This window comes from Xiphias gladius, chromosome 23 (assembly GCF_016859285.1).
Source record: "Xiphias gladius isolate SHS-SW01 ecotype Sanya breed wild chromosome 23, ASM1685928v1, whole genome shotgun sequence".
Lineage (NCBI taxonomy): Eukaryota > Metazoa > Chordata > Actinopteri > Istiophoriformes > Xiphiidae > Xiphias > Xiphias gladius.
This window is the reverse complement of record NC_053422.1, coordinates 28,401,936-28,423,645: the sequence shown is the minus strand read 5'-3', so window position 1 is coordinate 28,423,645 and position 21,710 is coordinate 28,401,936. Positions and strand designations below refer to the sequence as shown.

The 21,710-nt window shown below is 37.4% G+C and overlaps 1 protein-coding gene across 1 annotated transcript in view; it reads left to right on the top strand.

Moving 5' to 3' along the window:
- The first annotated feature begins 8,877 nt into the window (after positions 1-8,877).
- Positions 8,878-21,710, top strand: part of slc7a11 (solute carrier family 7 member 11) — a 29,211-nt gene continuing 16,378 nt past the window's right edge. Inside the window, exons 1-6 of the mRNA XM_040119275.1 lie at positions 8,878-9,495; positions 11,820-11,946; positions 16,019-16,134; positions 18,135-18,260; positions 20,472-20,571; positions 20,737-20,781. Coding sequence (XP_039975209.1) covers positions 9,207-9,495; positions 11,820-11,946; positions 16,019-16,134; positions 18,135-18,260; positions 20,472-20,571; positions 20,737-20,781 — 803 coding nt within the window. The 5' untranslated portion in view covers positions 8,878-9,206. The remainder of the gene's footprint in view (positions 9,496-11,819; positions 11,947-16,018; positions 16,135-18,134; positions 18,261-20,471; positions 20,572-20,736; positions 20,782-21,710) is intronic.

Sequence of the window (21,710 nt, the reverse complement as noted above, 5' to 3'; positions counted from 1 at the left end):
AAGAAACACAATTGAAAAAACTGGGCGCTGGAGATATGAAGCCTCTAACATTACATGAAAAAGTCTTCTTATATTATGAGCAGCATGGCATCTAGTAATAAAACCCACTTGATCTAAATTAATTAATAAAAAGATAACTTTCTCAAGACACATTGCAAGAAGTTTAGTAAACACTTTATAATCATTGTTTAACAAGCTGAGAGGACAGAAATTGCCCATATGTGAATGGTCTTTACCTGCTTTTGGTAACACTGAAATAACAGCTGTGCTCATACTACTTGGCATGGACTGAATGGCAATAATATCCTCGTATAATAATGTCATAATTGGAGACAGGACGTCCTGGAAACATTTCTAAAATTCTTCACTATAACCATCCTGTCCTTTTGCTTTACCAGCAGTGAGAGCTTTAATGGCTTCCTTAACCTGCATTTCCTGGACATCTGTCTCCAAGTAAGCCTTTTCATTGTCTTTCAGCCGTGGGAGGGTTGCATTGTTGAGAAAGTTATATACCATATTTGGGTATTATTTACATTCTGAGTCATACAACTTTGATAGTATTCTTGAAATGAATGGATGTCTCATGTGTTGCGTTTTTAGGTTTTTCAATTCCAACATATGCTTATTTTTCTTTTGACTTCTTTCTTTTTGCTTTGCAGTGCAGTAATTGATGCATCACCCTCTATATGTGGGTTTGAAAGCCTCCCAAACCATCTGTATTGATGACACAGAATTCAAGTTTATCTCAGAAAATTCTGATGCTTCTATCATTTATCAATGGCACAGATTTCTCATCCTTTCAAAGGAAACTTCCAAGTTTTTTTCATGTAAATTAGAACAGGGAGTGAATGCTACAGCTATAGGAGCATGGTCAGATATTAGGAGATTATGAATCTCTGAACTGATCACATCACATAGACTATCGTGGAACAGGAGTTATGCACTTTAGTAGAGAGTGTATTTATGAGAGATTGAATTAACACATTGCCACACATCAGTTAATCCCAACAGAGAGAGTATTATCTGCTAGAGGATAAGACTAGACCGATCTAACAAAAGGTAATTTACCAGATTAAGAAACTACCTGGCCAATCCATCTTTGCTTTCATTTTAACAATTCAATTTAATTTAGGTGGGTCTCCTGCAACGTGGCTATATCAAAGGCAAGACACTTTAAGTGTGAAATTATTTTATATCATTTGACCCTAGACATAAAGTTACTAAAAATGTTTCACAGCTAGACTGAAAACCCATTGTCCACATCTTTAATTTAACTTTAAATGTCTTAAAGGAAAAACAGTCTGATAGGTGTCTGATTTCCTTGGAGGGTTGATCAGGAGTTATATATATATATATATATATATATATATATATATATATATATATATATATATATATATATATATATATATATATATATATATATATATATATATATATATATATATATATATAGCAGAATGAGTCTTGTAGAGAAGACTAATCCATAGTGGACCCCGGCTCTGTGTAGCTTCTTCTTGTCTGCATAAAACGAACGTCTGTGTTGGATTTCAGCCATGTGGTCTTGGAATATATGAAAGGTTTTACCTTCCCAGATGAGCTTTTTCCTCTTGGATGCAGCCCTCAAAATAAGTTGTTGGTAGCTCCATCTCAACGTATAAAAAATGTATGGTCTTGGTGGTTCTGACAGGTCCGGTCAGGACCAAAGGGACCTGTGATGCCTGTCCGCCTCTGGTGCTTGGTCTGACTTGCTCCGGTTGAGAATACAGTGAAAAATCGCTGCCAGCTCTGTCTTAGACATTTTGGTTTTAAAATTCCTTATCTCCTTTGTGAAGTATTGAATGATTTTAAGGTGTCTGATATATTTTTCCTGCAAGATCCTGATGCACTATCAGCATTCCCCACTCAATTCACTATGGCCTGGGTATCTTTTTTCTTCTTCTTCTCTTTTCTTGAATTGTTCAGGTCATCAAACCTTTGTTGCTAGGAGTCTTTTATGCTGGCAAAAGTTTTTCTGCCAGGCAGGTGGTTGCTCCTCGGCCACGCTTTGTTTAGCGGTGCATAGCTTAGTTTTTTTTGCTGTTGGTCTTGTTTTTCAAAAACATACTTGTCCTGACATATAACTGTCATTGTCTGGAAAATGAATTTCCTAGTTTTTTTTTCAAAACATCAAGCTGTTACAGGTATTAATTTATTGAACTCAGTGGTCTGTGAACTCTCTGGTCTGTGGATGCCATGCACTCTTGTTACGTAATTGCTTCAGTCCATAATCCATAATCTATAATTTTTATATTAAAAATGGATTCAATGACTACATGAAAGAGATCACTCGTAGTGTTGAACTTTGCGACCAATTCTGCAGTTCCTCTTAGCTCTGTGGAGTGTTTAAGTATCTTTCAATCTATTGTTTTGATTTTACCACCCACAGCTTTTCAGTAAAAAGTTTTCAGTTTTTAGTGAAAAAGCTCTAATAAACCAACTGTACACTACCTGCTAAGCACTGAACAGCAGATAGACACAGTTAGAGACTAGTTAGTGATCACAGTGGAGCATTAAGCAGCTAAAGAATCAGAATCATCATCAAGAATCATTTTTCTCAGGGTTGGTGGAGACCAAAACAGAGCTCAGAGAGTGGGAATACAGGATTTACTCGATCGGGATACATTGGGTGGCCACAAACACAACTCCAAATGAATGATAATGGTAATATAACTGCTAGATGTGGAACTAGCCTGTTTTAGATGTGTTGGTACCAACTGCTAATTGCTTAGTTAGAACCGGAACACAATCATATATATATTATATCTACACATTATCGTATATTTATAGCTATTAGGGGGTCTCTTAGTTTGGGGCCCCAGACAGTAACCTTTCTTGCCAATGAGAAAGTCCACCACTGTAAAGTAAACCATGACAATAATAACAAACTATAATGCTCTTTTCAAGGATGAACTGTATACATAAGTTGATAGGCGATAGCAGAATAGTTGTACGCAGAATCATACAGGTCCACAGTATGATATAAACATGGGAATCTAGCCAGTTGGTATATTCAGGTGTTGATTTTCTAAATGAATGCCAATAGAAGCTTTGGAAGTTATCACAGCTATCATTTTAGAGCTATAATTGCAAAAGTTGTTGGTGTTTGTGCAGGCCGCTGCATATATTCAACCCATTCAGTGTCTCAGTGACTGCTGGGAAGTGGTACAGAGCAGAGGTGACGTGTTTTTACAGTGAAATTGGGGGATATTTATTTTTGGTCAAAAGGAAAATCAAAGAACATGGACAGAAACGTTGCAACCGTTCATGAATGAATGACGTATGAGTGATTAATGAGTAATAACTGGACTGTCTCCATCCAGTCTGGGTTTGCCAAAACTAAACAGTAAACACTATTTGTGTGTTTACTGGAATAAACTGGAAAAACTGGAGTCTGATTCCAGTCATTTCTACTCCTTCAGTCCCCAAACATGCATGCATTATTATTGCGTGTTTGCAGGAAACACACTTTGACGAAATGTATGACAAATATTTACACTGACGCATGTTGACGCATGTGGCTTCGTTGCAAAACTCTACAGTGTTGCGCAACTGTCCTGAAAATTGCTGAGCACGCTCTTGTAATGACCTTTATCACTTATTTATCCCTGTGTGAGTGTCCTGGAATCTCCCTTAAATTCCTTCCAGTGTATTTATCTCAAACTTTGGCAGACTATATGGACTGTTTTCACCTGACCAGCAGACTGTAGACCTCTGCCACTGCTGTCTAGCAGGAAGGGAGGAATGTGCAGAAGCTGACTATGTATGTGCTTGCCCCTCATTATGTAGTATAACCTGACCTCCAATTACATAACTACCACAAATTAACATAATTGAGGTTCACATGGTCCCAGGAAAACCTGGAAACCCTGGTAAAATGAAGAATAGTTTTCCAGCTACAAAAACCACCTGGGTATTGAAAGAAAAAAACTTAAATCTTTTGCAGAAAAATTATTTCTATGTTTGTGGGACATAAGGTGAATTTGAGAAATTTTGCTCCTTCTCAAAGTCCTAACTCAATCAAATTGTAAGAAATAGATAAGCCTACTATGAAAAAGGTCCATTGCCCCTGTGTTTTGTACCATTGTTATGTTATCACATTTATTTCACTGGCTCACTTATAATTAGGCGGTAATTGTTCACATTAAAACTAAACAAAAAAGTATAAGTATTACTATATGTTCTGAAAAAGAATCTCCTAGAATGTTGGGAAACTGAGGGGACAGAGTAGAACTATTTCTCTGTGTCTTGAGCTTAGTCATTCCTTTCTCAGGAGCAGGTCACATAACAAAATCAACTAACTTTTCAACTCTCAGAACAAGCAGGGAAATCCACATTTCTAGACTTGGCTGCTTCCTCTGACTCATCTGGTCCTGCTGCTCTCCCAGCATTGAAGTAAGCCTTGATTATGGTGATTCCATTATCAGACAGATTAATCCCAACATGGAGAAAATATTATTTCCCACGTGTAATAGTTCTAGATATAACAGACAAGATATCATTGATCCCAGATGAGGCCCTGAGCAACTAATCATCATGCTGGAACATGACATCCAGAGACAGATAAATGAACTCGCTGAAGGCTAATTGCTACATGCTATGCTAAGGTTCTTATCTCTGGTCTCATCTGTGTTTGGTCGAAGGACAGGATTAACCTGCTTGGTAGCCCCAGGGCAAGAATTAGCTGTGGGCCCCTACTGGACCCCTGTTCCTCCCACTTCTCTCCTGTTGCCTTAGACTATGTTTCGTTGCAGCTTCATTATACTGTATATTCCATTTAACCCCAGAAACCAACGACTGGTCCTGTAAGGGAATACTACCCTGCCCTTGTGTGTCAATTAGAATGTGGTAATTTGATAAAACACATTATGAATATGCAACATGGAGGCAGTGTTACAAACAAAACAAAGTCTGATGGCTGATGGCTGCAGCAGCCGTTAATGCAACAAACAAGACAATCTCATACATTGTCTTGTTTGTTAACGCAACAAACAAGACAATGTCTGAGATTAAACACAGTGATCAGACATGGAGGTTGGAGGCTTGAATGTTTTGTTGCACACCGTCAGAGTATGGACTGACTGGCGGAGGCAGAGAGCCACCGAAGCTCACCTCTTGGTCTTTTTTAAGCATCTATAGGCTGTAGACAAGTGTATAGCTGGTGAAGTCACACACTAAATATTTAAAAAACAAAATAACCACTGTATTTAACTCCAAAATCCAGCATATAGGTGTTTCTGTCACTGTCACAGTTGATTATGAATGCATTTTATTTACCAGACTGCCTGGATTAGGTTGGATATTACCAACCTTACAGTGAGAGACAAAGGAAGACAAATCAGTTTACCCCCACTCTACCATTAGTTGAGCTGCGGTCATAGGTGGGTTCCACATGGGGAAACAGCCACCCAATCCCCTGTGAGCATAGGCAGCGCAAACTTTGGGATGACAACAAGAGAGACCCTTGACGAGCAGCCGTGTAGCCATGACAGGATTTCTGGTCCATTACAGGATCTCTGGTCAATTCTGGGGAGGTCACAGTGCATGTGGCAAGCTACAGACAAAGCACAGGTGCATTTTGCTTATCCTCAGCCTCAAAGGGACGCGCCAATCACAAGAATTTGCAGCACCAGGTAGCTGAGCGGGTAGAGTAGCAAAGAAAATATCCACATTTTGGAGGCAGTTTTTAACAAAGAACCAATAAATACCCCAAGAGATTAGTGAAAGGACTTAGTTGGTATGGGAAAGAGAGAGAAAGTCAACATCAGAAATAAGATAATAAACATAAAACATTGGATGTAAGACTGGATAGACAGGACACTGGACAGGACAGCCCTACACAAATGAAGGGAAATTGAATGAATTAAATAACATTTACTGTCTTCAGTTCACCACCTGAGTAGCCAATTTCCCCTGTCTCCCAAATGTTTGTTACGAATGGATCAGAGTTTCCGTACAGATGTGCACATTCCCCGAACAAGTCTGTTGTTATTGATCCCAACTTTTTTGTGGGAAGTGGCGTACACCTATTTCAGGCCCCATTTTGTGCGTTCGCATTGGCCATGAATGAAGCCCCAGATCCTGCCACTCTCACGTGCTCTGAAGTAACTCCAGCACTTCCCGCCATTCCAAGTCACCTGATTCCCCATTCCCTCAGCGCTGAAATGATTAGTCAAATAATTGATCGGTCGTCAACACAAAATCATCAACTATTTTGATAACTGATTAACCATTCAATTCATCATCATCATTAATTTTTCAAGGAAAAATGCCAAACATTTCTGGTTCCAGCTCTAAATCTGTGAGAATTTGCTGCTTCTCTACTATCTGATAGTAAATTTGGGTTTTGCACAGTTGGTTCGACAAAACAAGATATTTGAAGACATTTCTTTGGGCTCTGGGAAATTGTGGTTGATTTTTTTTCACTATATCTGACATTTTATGACCAAATGATAATCAGTAGATTAATTCATGATGAAATTAAATGTTAGCTGTAGCCCAAAAATAATAAAAATAAGTGTTGATCATTTTTGAACCTGTGTAACTCCAGTTAAGCTTACAAAATACATTTTAACAAAGACATATTTGTATTATAATATTTGTAAACCTATTCATTACTACTTTAGCAATTTACTGTTTATGACTGCTGTCAGCACTTTGTGTCAGAATGTGTCACTCCAGACTGTATACCAGAGTGCTATGTTTTCCTGTGATCAATTTTAAAAAAGGCTTCTCTTTTCCTATTCTGTTGTGGGTTGTGTCAGAGGTTTCACAAGCAAAGTCTCAAACACAGCAGACAAGACTGTAACTATCAACACATAAGCATATGATATGGTTTGAAGTAATTATTTATAGGAGAAGTCTGTTGACATAAATGAGCCACTCTGTTGCACGAGGTGACATGAACACACACACTGTCGTTTATTTTGACGGACACTGTCCTACTGCACCAAATACTCACTAGAGTACCAAATGTGGATTAATCCGCCACTGAAAATAGTACCCAACAAATGCACTACTTCTTCCTTTTGGGGTAATATTTCCTAAAAACTACAGTGGAAAACTATTTTATGATATTAATGGCCTTTTTTAAAAATGAAACTAAATATGTGTGACAATTTTTTAAAATATAAGGCTTGGGTTTTTGTCATGTTTTTTGAATCCCATGATAAACCCAAAAGCAACGTGTTAATCCGTCTCTCAGTACTTTGACATCCCTTCCTCTCAGCTGCAAGTCCATTGGTTCCTCCTTAATACTTGAATCTTTAAAACTGACTCAGTACTGTATACTTTTCTTTTCTTTTTTTTTAACAAAAGCTCAGTAATTTCCTAAAACAGTTAGTCACTATACTTTTTAGCAAATGTTACTCAAACTGGAGGAAATAATGCATTTGTTGGGGACTATTTTCAGTTGTGGATTACAGCCAAAACTCATTTGCTGGTGGTCAGGTTCTATGGTTTGGCCTGCAAGCCCTTCAAAATAAGTTATATGTACTTGCAACCTCTTGACACCAGTTGTATGTATTGTGGTTGTGACCTAATAATGTTTTTTTCCATGTTTTATTTGAATATTATTTAGAAGTGTGACAGGGTAAAATTAGATAGTAATTTAAAAAAAAGGCTCCTCTCAAATTTTCTGGAAGGACAAAGGTTTATGTAGTATAAATGTACTGTATCATGTTATGTTTTCGCCTCCTGTTATCTTACGATCCCTCAAACCTGTTTTCTGAAGAGTTTGTTAGACCTCAATGAAACAGTAATTTTAGTGACTATCCCTGAATGTAAATATGGCAAACTTGTTTGTTTACAAGAAAACTCAACAGGTTACCTTTAATCTGCTTCTGAAAATAGCCCCTGACAGATGTACTTTTCCTGCTATTTGAGTAATGTTTGAGAAAAACCAAAGTGGCAAGCTCTTTTAGGAAGTTAATCTTTTTAAGATATGAAATTATATATTTGTGTGCTGTTTTTAAAAATGTAAGTCTTCAGTAGGAACCAATGGGCTTGGAGCTGAGAGCTATAGAAAGAGCAGGGAAGTCCGAAAGTATTGAAAGAAGGACTAGCACATTGTTGTTTTTGACCTTTTCATGGGATTTGTTGATAATAACAAAAGTATAGAATAACAGAAGCCTTATCCTTTAAAATGAACCCTTTATATCCTATTTATGGTTGCTGTAATCAGGGTTATATCCTGTATGTTAGTGCTTATGATGTTTTCCTATTTTTGTTACTTTTTACTTCTTATTTTTCTTAATTGTTTCAGTATGTCGTCACCTTGAGAACCATTTTTAGCTATAGTTTTAGTAAATGTTGCCATACAAATAAAATTAAACATTATCACATAGTAGCCTAAGAAATGTGTGTGTGTGTGTGTGTGTGTGTGTGTGTGTGTGTATGTGTTGGACAGTCTTTCCTGGTCCAACACATTACAATGTGATCTTCTTAGAGTGACTCATATCCTATCCCTGCTTATCCCTACTGGTTGCCATGGATGAAACTATCATTAATAGTAATAGTAGGACCTTAATTATACAGCTTTGATTATTATGTTAAAGTATCACATCTGAGCTGGGACTAAAACTGGGTCACAAACAGAGCCAGATATTGGATTGAAACAGGAAAACAGACAAAAGAGAAACTGGAGAAGGAGCTGAGGTGGCTTTGAAAAGAGGTATGAAAAATTAAACTATCTTTGCTGTGTCATGATTACTTGCACCACGGAGCATGACACCTCACCTTAGTGAACCACAGTTGGTTTTAGAGGAGAGGCAGAGCTCTAGGGATAAATAAAAGGCTTGATAGAAACAGAGAGAAGGAGGGAGGGACTACAGAAAACCAAACACTGGATGAGACGGCAATACTGACAAGAGTAAAGGACGTAGAGGAACTAGAGAAAAAAAAGTTTAGAGAAGTCAGAGAGGTAAGGAGCAGGCACTAGGGGCTGTACAGAAAGAGATTAGTGGGCGAAGCATGAATGACAATAAGAGAGAGAGGGCAAGAGAGAGAGAGTATGTGTGAGGAGGTCTTTCTTCCATGGAATTTAGTTTTACTCCCAGTTTTGTAAATTTGCCTGCACAAATCTCACAGTCTGAGTTGGTGAAGGCTAGACCACTACAATCCATTACAATAAATAGAGACTGTGTTTGTGTTAGGCAGTGTTTAAAAAGATGACCAAAAGATCTATATCTACTCAAAAAGATGGAAGAATTGCATCAAAGGGACACACATTTTCCCAAAATGGGACTCAATCAGATTCCAGTGGGAAACTGCAGGATGAGAACAGCAATAAGGTTGGACTGGGGAAGAAGGTGACCCTGCTCCGAGGGATCTCCATCATCATCGGAACCATCATCGGGGCCGGGATCTTCATCTCTCCAAAGGGCATCCTGAAATATTCGGGCAGTATAGGAATGTCCCTAATAGTGTGGATTGCCTGCGGTGTGCTGTCACTCTTTGGTAAGTCAGTTCAATAGTGTGTTATGGATGGAGAGTTGTCCTTTTTACTTTGAGAGTAGCTAAAATGAATGATGCTGGTGAATGTGGAAATGACATTAAAATTACTTTATTTAGTGTCTGTACACACATTAAATAACTCCTGAGAACAAAGGATGAAAATAGAAGTAGAGCAATGTGACATCACAAAAACCCTTTAAATATAAAGTAGTCACAACAAAAGCAAACTATATAGGAAAACTGTGACAACTTACTAATTAAAATACTGTTTCATAACTACAAACATAGGTTAAGCATGTTTTTATTTGCAATTTTCATTATGTGTTTAGCAATAAAAAGTATTTTATATACACAAGTTGTTGTAGTTCATTCTGGGAAGTTGCCGCTTTTTCCTTTTTATTGGATTTGCTCTATATTTTAAACAACAGTGTTTTGACCTAAAAATACAATTTGTACAGTATACCTTGTGTAACAAGTGAGATGAGAATACTGGCTTTAGTATCATTGATGTCAGTTAGTTTAGCTACAAAGTTAAAGTTAAAACCATAATATCCTGTGTTGCAGAAGTGTGATGTAAGTTTTCTTAAGAACAAATAAATCAATTTGTTCTTAAGAAAACTTACATGACATGTTTTACAGTGTTAGATCAACATGTTAAATGATTTGCTACTATAATAAAGAAATTAAAATATTAGCTGTTGTTTACTCTGTGACTTGGATCATATCTTTTTACAGTAATACAATGTCTAAAGTAAAGAAAGGAAATTTTGGACTTAAAGGACAGAGAACTGAAAGGACTTATAAATTACACTGACTGCACAATTAGGATGAGTGAATCATTGACCCTTATTATATTTTTACAAAAGATATTGTCAGGGTACAAAGAACAAAGATTGTCTTTTGGTCTTTTATGATATGGCAATTAATAATTAATTTAACGATTTAATGAAGTAATGACAAAATGACAAAAAAAACATACCACACCTTACTTGGTTTCACACAAACTTTGAAACCAAAACTAATGTTAATTTTTAGGGTTGATGAATTTGAGTGTAATAAAGGAAATGCATACCAGTACACCAATTTCTCTCTTTGATGAAGCCTCTGTAGCACATCTGAAAGGTGTTCAGCAAGGCTGGTTGATCAGCCAACTGCTCAGGGGCCTCAGATCTCCAGGGGCCCAAAGGCCCAGGTTGTATGTAAGTTGCTTTTGGGTAATTTGATTACTTGCAAATTGTTTGGGAATTTGCACCACTAAAGTATGATATCAGATGGGTCCTGCATGATTACATAATCCTGTGTCACTGTCTGCAAAACAGACCTGCATGAAAACCTGGTTTTAACACCTTTATTATTTTAGTTTATATCATACAAATATCTTGCATTTTATAATAATAGCAATATTATATGACATGACACGTACTCTGGTTGTAATTACATTTTCTTATTAGCGGAGTAACATATATGTCAAGTTGCAAAAATTGTGATACTGAGTATGTCATTAAAGTGTTCGCTGACCAGATATTTCATATGTTTTCTGCCAAAATATCTAATCTTGAAGAAAAATATTTGCTGACTACTGTATTATTAAACTTTTTATTATTATGATTAAGTTATTAGCAGCATTTGGTTAAGATTATAGAAAGATTGTTGTCTGATTTAATACAGAAAATGTTCACAGTGACTTCACACACAATGTGTTTATTAACAATTAGCCAAAACAACCTTTCACTAGCATTAACTACTAAAATTAAGGGTTTTTGTGGACTTGCAAAAGAGAGACTTCCTACCCGCAATTCCATAGCAATTCATATATGTAGCACTTCATGAACTCAAAAAACTTTGTCACTGAGAAGAATCCAGGTAGCGATTATTTTTGACATCACAACTTAATAGGGAAAACATAATAATAATGTACTGTATAATTGTTATTTGGAGGGTTGAAATGCTAGTGTTGCATGAGGCAATTCCGAAGCAGTGTTGAGCATATCTGTGTATTGCAGCATACATTGTTGCAGTATTCTTAAATCCTTCTGTTTTTGCACTGTAATGAACGGTCCAAGCACGTTATCCTTGAATATTCTTCCTTAACCCTTTTTCTGCTTCCCTTAATTTCTATTCTAAAATTTGTCCACCCTAAATCTTTCTGTCTTCAGTTATGGGTTGACACACTGAAAGGCTCCCCCAGTAATATATTTTGGTGATCATGGGGCCCAGGGAGGGATCTTCTACAGATGAGGCTGAGACAGTTTAACAGCCCTGGGAATATTCTGTGCCTACCTTCTTGTTTCAGAGCCAGAGCTAATCTGTCACCTCTGTCACTGCAGGAGCCCTGTCCTATGCTGAGCTGGGGACTTGTATTAAGAAGTCTGGTGGACATTACACATATATTATGGAAGCCTTTGGACCTCAGATGGCTTTCGTAAGGCTGTGGGCTGATCTCATTGCTATAAGGTAATGCCTTCCTCCTTAACTCAAGTTTATTGAATCTAGCCTTTAATTTAAAAAGGCACTAATCAATATTTTTATATTAACAACGGGTCAAATGTATATTTGACATATATAGACATATATATATATATATATATATATATATATGGTCTATGTATAATGTGAATGGTGTTGCTTATAGTGATAAACTCATAAAGAACTATAATCAAGTCTGAAGTTCCCCTCAGTTCTATGGGGCATTTTACCATTTTTCAGCTCACTGTTTTTGTTTTTTTACGGCCTAAAACTTCACTGTTTTGGTTCAGACCCATAGCTCTCATCAGCCTTGTTTCCAGCAGCAGCAGGGAGCTATTTTCAGAGAAACAGCTGTAAAAAGCAATTGTCCACTACCTGCTCCGCAGCAAACAGCAGACAGACACAGTTAGAGAACAGCTGGTGAACATAGTGGAGCATTTAGCAGCTAAAGAGCCAGATATTTCCCACAGGAGTTGGTAGATATCAAAAAATAGTTAAAAGGAGAGTGAATATTGGACTTATATTACTCAGGTGGAAACAGACACAACGCCAAATAATGCTAATGTTGTTCTGTGTACGGTGGGTGTGTTAATAGACAACTGTTTGCTTACAGGTTACCAATAACAACCTAATAAAGTGATATTATGTCAATGTTGTGTCTACTGCTTGTTCCGCTGCCCCAAAGTGGCCAAAAATATCAGTGAGTGCTGCTTTAAACTTTCAGCTATTTAGCCTGCCTGAACATTGTTAACTCTTTTTAAAGGACCAAGTCTGACTATTGGAACAGTTCAATTTCAGACACAATTTAATTAATTTCAGTAGAACCACTGCAAATAGTGGATTTGCTAATGGATGTTGGTAAATCCACATGGAGATTCCTGGTAGAGTTAAGCTTTGTTGAAGTTCAAATCCTCAAACCTTCTTGACATATATTACATTTAAGGGAACAGAGACCTAAATTCCAAAATGGAGGAAGCAATTATACTAGCTATGTCGCACTTGCCACTTTGATGTAACACTGTTCTGTTGAAGAGAACAAAAGACATACAGCATGGTTTGCAAAAAGACATGACACATTCACAGTCGTTACAATGAATTCTAATGGAAAGCCAAAGACACTGAGAAGAAACATGAGAAAGTGTCACTTCCTCATGGCTCCAAACCTTTGCCAAAAATAGTGTAATAACGTAGCTTGGGCGCCCCTGGTTAAAATTTCTGTTACTGTGAATACTTAAGTGAGTAGAAGATGAGCTGATCTTGAGGAGGCAAAAAGTTAAAGGTGAAACATTCTTTTCAACATTTTGAACAAGATTAGAGTATTATTTTTGTTTTGTACATGTTTAGAATGAAAAAAGGAAAGGAGCAACATACAAACGTTTGGGCACCCCAAGAGATTTGAGCTCTCAGATAACTTTTACCAAGGACTCAGACCTTAATTAGCTTGCTGGGGCTAGGGCTTGTTCACAATCATCGTTAGGAAAGGCCAAGTGATACAAATTTCAAAGCTTTCAAAGATTCCCCAAACCTTGACCCAACAATCAGCAGCCATGGGCTCCTCTAAGAAACTGCCTAACACTCTGAAAATTAAAATAATTAAGAGCCACAAAGCAGGAGAAGGCTATAAGAAGATAGCAAAGAATGTTGGAGGTCAAATTGAGATCTGGAAGACCAAGAAACCTTTCAGAGAGACCTTCAGGAAGATTTCGCAGACACTGGAGTGGTGCTTCACTGTTCTACCTGCACAAATATGACCTTCATGGAAGAGTCATCAGAAGAAAACCTTTCCCGTAACCTCACCATAAAATTCAGCGTCAGTGGTTTGCAAAGGAACATCCAAACAAGCCTAATGCATTTTGGAAAGAAATCCTGTGGACTGATGAAGTTAAAATAGAACTTTTTGGGCACAAAGAGCAAAGTTATCTTTGGAGGATAAAGGTGGATCATTTCATGAAAAGAACACCTCTCCAACTATTAAGCACGGGGGTGGATTGATAATGCTTTGGGCTTGTGTTGCAGCCAGTGGATCGGGGTACATTTCACTGGTAGAGGGAAGAGTGGATTCAATTAAATATCAGCAAAGTCTGGAAGCAAATATCACAGTCTGTAAAAAGCTGAAGATGAAAAGAGGAGGCCTCCACAACAGGACAATTTGTGGAGAGTCCTAAAAAGAGCAGTTCATGCAAAATGGCCAAAGAATCTCACAGAAGTAAAAGCCTTTTGCAAGAAAGAATTGGTGAAAATCCCCCCAAAAAGAACTGAAAGACTCTTAGCTGCTACAAAAAGCGTTTACAAGCTGTAATACTTGCCAGAGGCGGTGTTACTAAGTACTGTCCATGCAGGGTGTCATAACTTTACTTTTGGGCCCTTTTCTGTTTTTATTATTTTGAAACTGTAAAAGATGGAAATAAAAAAGTAATCTTGCTTAAACTATTAAAGGACTGTGTCATATTTAACTTTATATCTTTTGGAAATCAGGTCCTCTTCTAATCACTTAGCTATTCACAGTAAAAGAAATTTTGAGCAAGGGTGCCCAAACTTTTTCACGCCACTGTATTTAGTGATTTATTTGCAAATTAACAATTTTTAATTGTTAATTGGACATACTAAACATCCAGTGCAACAGAGAAGTGGATTATGATTCAGGAGTTTTTATAGATATTTTTATATGTTATGTTTTGACCTGTTCTTGTGCCATTAATCTGTTTCTCCACTGAAATCCATTGTAAGTACTGTGAATCCATGTTAACTATAGATGCCATTTGCCATGAAGGAGCAAGCTTTTTAAGTGCCACCTTTCCAACCAAAGGGGGATGAGAATTGGTTATTGAAAAGTTTGATACTCAAAATGTAAAATTAATGGCTTTGTTACAAACAGGAAAATGAGTCCAATCCAAGCAAGTTACACATAATGCAATTAATGATGCAAGATTTTTTGTTTCCTTGACGTATGATCTGTATTTCAGAAGATTTTATTAGACTGTGTTTGGTGACAGAGACCAACACACTAGGCAAATAAAGGCACTGTCTGGCTGTGGGATACTGAGTGTAGTTTAGACCTGTGAAGGGAGAAAATGCTCCGTGTGCAGCTGTATGTGTACACAGCCAAGGCGAAGCAGTATAAACAGTCTAGTGGCTATCCTGAGCTGCCCAATTTTATGCTGGCCTCAGGCTAGCACGACTGAATGGAAACCATGGGAAATGAACAGAGACAGAGGCAGAGAATGAAAACAAGAATGAAAGAGACAAAGAGAGATTTCTCTGGCTGCAGTAGCTCAGTGGCTGTTGTGGGAAATGAAGAGGGAAATACTGATGAGCTATAAGATGAGCCTGTGTGACCAGTCAACCTTATTTGATTCTTACTGAAGCCAAGCATATAGACAGCAGAACACAGACCACCATATCAAGATGTTATTATGGAAAACGTTTGTCTTGGAACCTGGCGATAACATAATATTAAACACACACATACACGCACAAACGCACACATACACACACACACACACACATTGATTCATATCTGCTGAGTAACTACACATTACCTGCTACAACAGAACTTACATAAAGATATACATTGATCACCACAACATTAAAACCAGTTGCCGGATTTTAATGTTGTGGCTGATCAGTTTATGTCCATTCCATTTACTACTTTCCATATTCTGTATACTGTACTACATTCCATATACTACCATATATGTTGAGTTTAAATCTTTTATCATTATCAACAATACAAAACACACATAAAATGTTATAACTTAATTATTGGCTTTTAGAGCTATTTCATTGAAGGTTGGGGCCATAAAACTAATACACTGAGCTGAAAGACACTCCATATTGCTGCAGTATTGACTGATGATTCTATATGTATTCATCATTATGAAACACACCTTTCATTTTACATTTAGTAAATAGTATCAATGTTAAAACAAAGCTATTAACTCTTGGAAGTTTAACATATATTTAATGTGGTATTTTATATCTTTGTAATAAACTTGTAGTATACTAGTATTGATATGTTTTTGTGTATCTACCTTTTTTTGCTTGTGCTTGTGTCCTGCAGGCCAGCAGGGATGGCAGTCATTTCTCTGGCCTTTGGTCAGTACATCCTGGAGCCTCTGTTCATGCCCTGTGGTATCCCCCCTGAGGCTGTCAAACTGGCCACCGCCATCGGCATAAGTACGTACATGGGTTGCCGTTAAATTAATAATTAATCAGTCTGTATGGTAATATCTTTTTTTTGTGTGCATACGATAACAGAAATTAAACTTTGCAGTTAAAGGCAGAGGAGAAAGAAGGGGATGATGTCAGCTGTTCACATGACAAAAAGAACCAGGATTGTCTTTACCTTAACAAACCTGTCCATCAAATAAAAACACAGACCAACACACTCTATAGCAACTGTGAAAAAATAAGCCACTATTGCTGCCTCAAAGCCTAAATCAAACACTCTTATATCAACAGGCACACTGTCTATATTCATATATTCATGTGAAATTTATAATGTTTTAATTGGTTCACTGATGATGCAGCATGCATCCTGCTTACATCACAGTAATGTGATCAGATAAAAAATATTTGACAAAAACTTAAAAAAAACTTAATTGATTTCTCTAGAGAAATCACAAATTGAAAATACTTGAACATATAGTTTATATATAGATCAAAAAGAGGGGCACATTATACAATGACAAACCCACTGGTTGGGCAGTTTTAATCCAGTGTGCGGATACTGTTATAACATGTTTACAGCTCCTCTTGAATCTGCTCTGGGGCCGATAGAAACTCTGAACTGACCTGTCCACACCATTTCAGTCATCCATCTTACACTTGTCTGACGGAACAGATACACTAATGTTTGAGTCAGTACAGCTTTTTACACAAGCCACATTTCAGTGTACTGCACAGAACTACACCATGAAGTGTATGTTTACACTTAAAAACTATTTTCTTCCCATTTACATTTGTAACTACACTGACTGTGTTTTGGCCTGTGAGTGCACAGCAGTACTATGACTGATCAGATCCAGTGTACACACTGATAGAGGGGTGCAGCATCTGTGCTGTTTTTGCTAAGTGGCTGGTGTAGACAAGCTATTAAAGTCAGACCCAACAGACGAAAGATAAGAATGTACAGATTGGGATCACTCGTCCCAACGAGTGTTGCTAGACAAGAAACCAATATGAGATTATGTTCAAGACAATACTTTGTTGATATTCAGTGCCAGTGTTTTTAAAATTGTTTTTTTCTACAATATCTGTGCATGCATCTACAGTATGGCTGAGGTTATGGAAAGATCATGGTTATGGCAGTTTAAGGATTAAGGTAAACAAACTCTTTAAAGGTATGGGTAAGGTTACTTAGTTGAATTTAGGAAACTATTTAGGACTATAAACATTTAAATATTTAGGAAATACTAATTGTTAGATTATAATGAAACACAAACTCTATTCTACAAATTAAAGAGGGAATTAACACCAGGCTGAAAAACAGTGTTTCTCCATCCTTTCTGGTTGTAACTTTCAAGCCTGTTTCACCTCTGACTATACCCAGCACCACTGATGGGTGTGGTCGGCTGTGGTCAGAAGTGTCCTCTGTTGCGCCTGTAAACACACTTAACAGTAATGTTACAAGTCTGCTACACCTGTACTGCAGTGCAGCAGAGTGAGAAGTTAAAACACTGGAGGTCATCTAAGACAAGATTTCCAAGGGGTGTGACGCCACTTTTTAAAGTTTTACATGCTACACACCCATCCAGTACCCAGACTTCCACGTCATTACTTTCTGCATTGGTGCTGAGCGTTGACATTGGACAAAAATCATGTGGTGCAGAATCACCCAATATGGACATAATTCTGAGGGCATACTGGGCTGAACTGCTCTGTTATACTCCAATATACCCGAGTAATGCTATACCACTGCACTATCACTAACACTAAAGATCTATGGTTGATGTGTAAATTTAATATGTTTACCTATATCTACTAATCTAATTTCATTTTAAAGAACATGTACCACAGATTGAATGACAGTTAAAAAACTGCAAAGAAATGAACCATAAACTGAATGTAAGGAGATAAAATGGTAAACGTCTACCTTTAGAAACACAACAAGCCACAGCCACTGTTGACACATGGACTTCCAATATGGCAACCAGACTCTTTCTCTCTGTCTATAGCTTCTGTAATGTACCTGAACAGTATGAGTGTGACATGGACAGCCAGGATTCAAATCTTCCTTACCTTCAGCAAGCTTCTGGCCATTGCCATCATCATAGTGCCTGGGCTGTACCAGCTCTTTAAAGGTAAGACACCATCATCATCATCATCATTATCAGCATAATCATCAGCATCATCATCACCATCACCTCTAATAGCCGCTATTCATACTACACTGGAGCCCAAACCAACCTCAAGAGTCCAGGGCACATTTAGTGTTTCATTGCTGTTCAGGAACATTTACGGACTTCACACAGTTAATCTGCAACAATTAGCTCTTTGTCTCAAACAACAACATGCAATATAAATATGACCCTGAAGCCTTGCACACCATGATACACAGCTGCTCACAGCAAGCAACGGCATGAGCATTTCACAATGTCCAGAGGGATGTTCAAGTGTTCAGAGGGATCTGAATCACTTCATCTTATCAAGTCACTGTCTTTCCCTCAGATATGGATCTCACTTTCAAAATCTGGCTATTTGTTACTATACATGCAATATTGGTAGATGTTTACTTCAGCTGTAAATTGACTTACTGCTAACAGGAATTGTGAAAACATATTATATATAATTCCACTCAAATTTCCATACCATAATTTCATTCAGTTTGTGAATTGCACACAAGAAAAAGCTAATTTAGCTACCAGATCCCAATGATTATGGCTAATCATCATCTGATCTTCTAATGTAGAAAAGGACAATAATACAAAATGGTTTCTTTCAAATTTGTATCTAAAAGTAAACAAATGCCCCAGGACATAGCACCATTCAAGGAGTTTTAGGTGGTCTCTTAGCTTGGAGTTGAATTTTATTCCCATACAGGATCTCACATGTGTCAGGACCTTGTTGGAAAAATGGGTCATTTGCTTTAAAGGGCTAACAGAGTTTAGAAGCTTACTTTCAGATGTTCACACCAATTTCAAACCAGATCAAAACCAGAACAATTTCAAAAGTAACCTTTTGTGAATAACATTTTATTTTATTTCCTTATTTGTATAGCAGTCCCCAATAATTTAAAAGACATTTACAATAAATACATATGTACAAGGCCAGATTAACCTTCCAGGTGGCCCCACGGCAAAAAATAAGGTGTGAGCCCTTATCAACCCTCCACATACACATTCTCTAAAGCTATTTTCCCAGAAATTAACCAATATTCCTGTACCAAAAAACAACCTGATCCACTGTTGTATGTCAGTTAGTCAGTTGATAATTTGACTAAACACAAATTTGCCTCAACTGAAATATTATTAAAAGTAAGTATTAAAACTAGATTTTGAAACAGGGCGGAACTATAAAACATGGCCATAAGACTGAGTAAAAATACAAGATCTTCCTTTAAGAGCCTCATCATTTCAGTTTTTTATTGTGCTTTATTGATACGTCACCAAGCAAGTTTGTAATTTATCAAATTACCACAAGGTAGTTGCCAGACCATCAATCTAGTGCCCTTGGGGCCCTGAATGTCTCAGCCTTGCATTGTTTTATCTGTTTGTACAGGCAGCTTTTGTAAATAAATATGATCTCCTACATAAAGTAGAAAACTGGTTACATATGAGTGTGACTTATTCTGTCAGAAATACCTGTGTTGTAGAGAATAAGCTACTATCTGGTGACAAATTAAAGGAAAAAGCTGAAAAATGAGTGGAGAAACAATTACAATGCCCCCATCCATAGGGCACGAGGGGTCACTGAATGGTTTGATGAGTATGAAACTGATGTGAATCATATGCTATGGCCTTCTCAGTCACCAGATCTCAACCAAATTGAACACCTATAGGAGATTTTGGACCAATGTGTTAGACAGTGCTCTCCACCACCACCATCAAAACACCAAATAAGGGAATATCATTTGGACGAAGAGTGTCCATCCCTACAGTAGAGTTTCAGAGATTTGTAGAATCAATGCCAAAGCACATTGAAGCTGTTCTGGTGGCATGAGGTGGCTTTTTCCTTTAATTTATTACCCATCTGTATTTCTCCAAGCTATTAAGGCAGAATACTGCTCCCTTAAACTATTTTTATTGTTAAAACTACTTCTATTATTATTATTATTATTATTTTTGACCTCCTGGTCTTGTTTAAGAACTCTTTGCAAAGATCATTCCACTGCCGCAAAATCCCTCTTATTTCAGGAATAATTATGGTGTTTCAAACACTCAACAAGAAGAAATCTGTCTCCCTCTCTCCCTCTCTCCCTCTCTCTCTCTCTCTCTCTCTGTGTATGTGTGTGTGTGTGTGTGTGTGTGTGTGTGTGTGTGTGTGTGTGTGTGTGTTTGTGCGTGTTTGTGCAGGGGAGACCAGAAACTTTGAGAATGCCTTTGAACTCAACAATGTAAAGCTGTCTGGTGTGCCACTGGCATTCTACTCTGGGATGTATGCATACGCTGGGTGGTAGGTATGGTCCTCACACAGAAACATATGAACACACACATGCTGTACATACATGTGTAAAGGGTCAGTCATCAAAAATTCATCTTAAGTGGTGTCGGTTTATGACATATCATTTTGTCATTCTTTAATAATAGGAGGTTATACAATAGCTGTTTCCTTTTCCAGGTTCTATCTGAACTTTGTGACAGAGGAGATAGATAACCCTGAGAGGTGAGTTTAATCCATGCGCTGGCTTTACTAGTAATGTACAGGTATTGATTGTGTGTATTTGTTGAATTTAAAACCCAAAGGAAAATATCTTGTCCAATATCCTTAAAGTGGCTATAATCAATATTTTTATATTAACAATGGATCATCTGGCTACTTGTATGTGGTAAGGTATTGGTCATAGTGATGAAAGCACACAGAATTATCTCAAACTCTGCAGTTCCCCTCAGCTCTATGGAGTGTTTCAGCCTCTTTCAGCCCATTGTTTTGGTTTTAAAGCCCAAAATGTTCACTCTTGCTGCTCTCATCAACCTAATTTCAAGCAGGAGCAGACAGCTGTTTTCAGTGAAATAAAAACAGCAGACAGACACAGTTAGAGACCAGCTGGTGAAGATAGTGGAGCATTTAGGTGCTAAAGAGCCAAATATTTCCCTCAGGAACTGGAAGAGACCAAAAATTGAGCTTAAAAGAGTGAATTTATGACTTAGCTTCATCAGGTGGACACAAACATGATTCCATGTGAATGATAACGTTCCTCTGTGTCTGCTGGATGTGTAAATGGGCAACTATTGTCTAACACATTAGCTATATCAACTTATTAGGCCTTGATATGTTTGACAAAAAATGTATCATTTTGTGGAGTCCTCCACAAAAGTGAAAAAAGAACAATGGTAATTTAAAAGATTTTCTTATTGTCAACAAATTCCATGTGCAGAGCCAAATCAACTATGACTGCATCTTATAAGTATCCTGTGTGTATCCCAAACCTGATACTGTATATCAGTATTTTATCATTAATATATTTATTCCTCTGTGCCACATGAGTGACATTGTTGCACTGGGTGACATGTTCATTCATTGCTATGAACACACACACTGTGTATTTTGAATCAATCCCACATACAGCACACTGCCTCTGAGAATACTCTGTA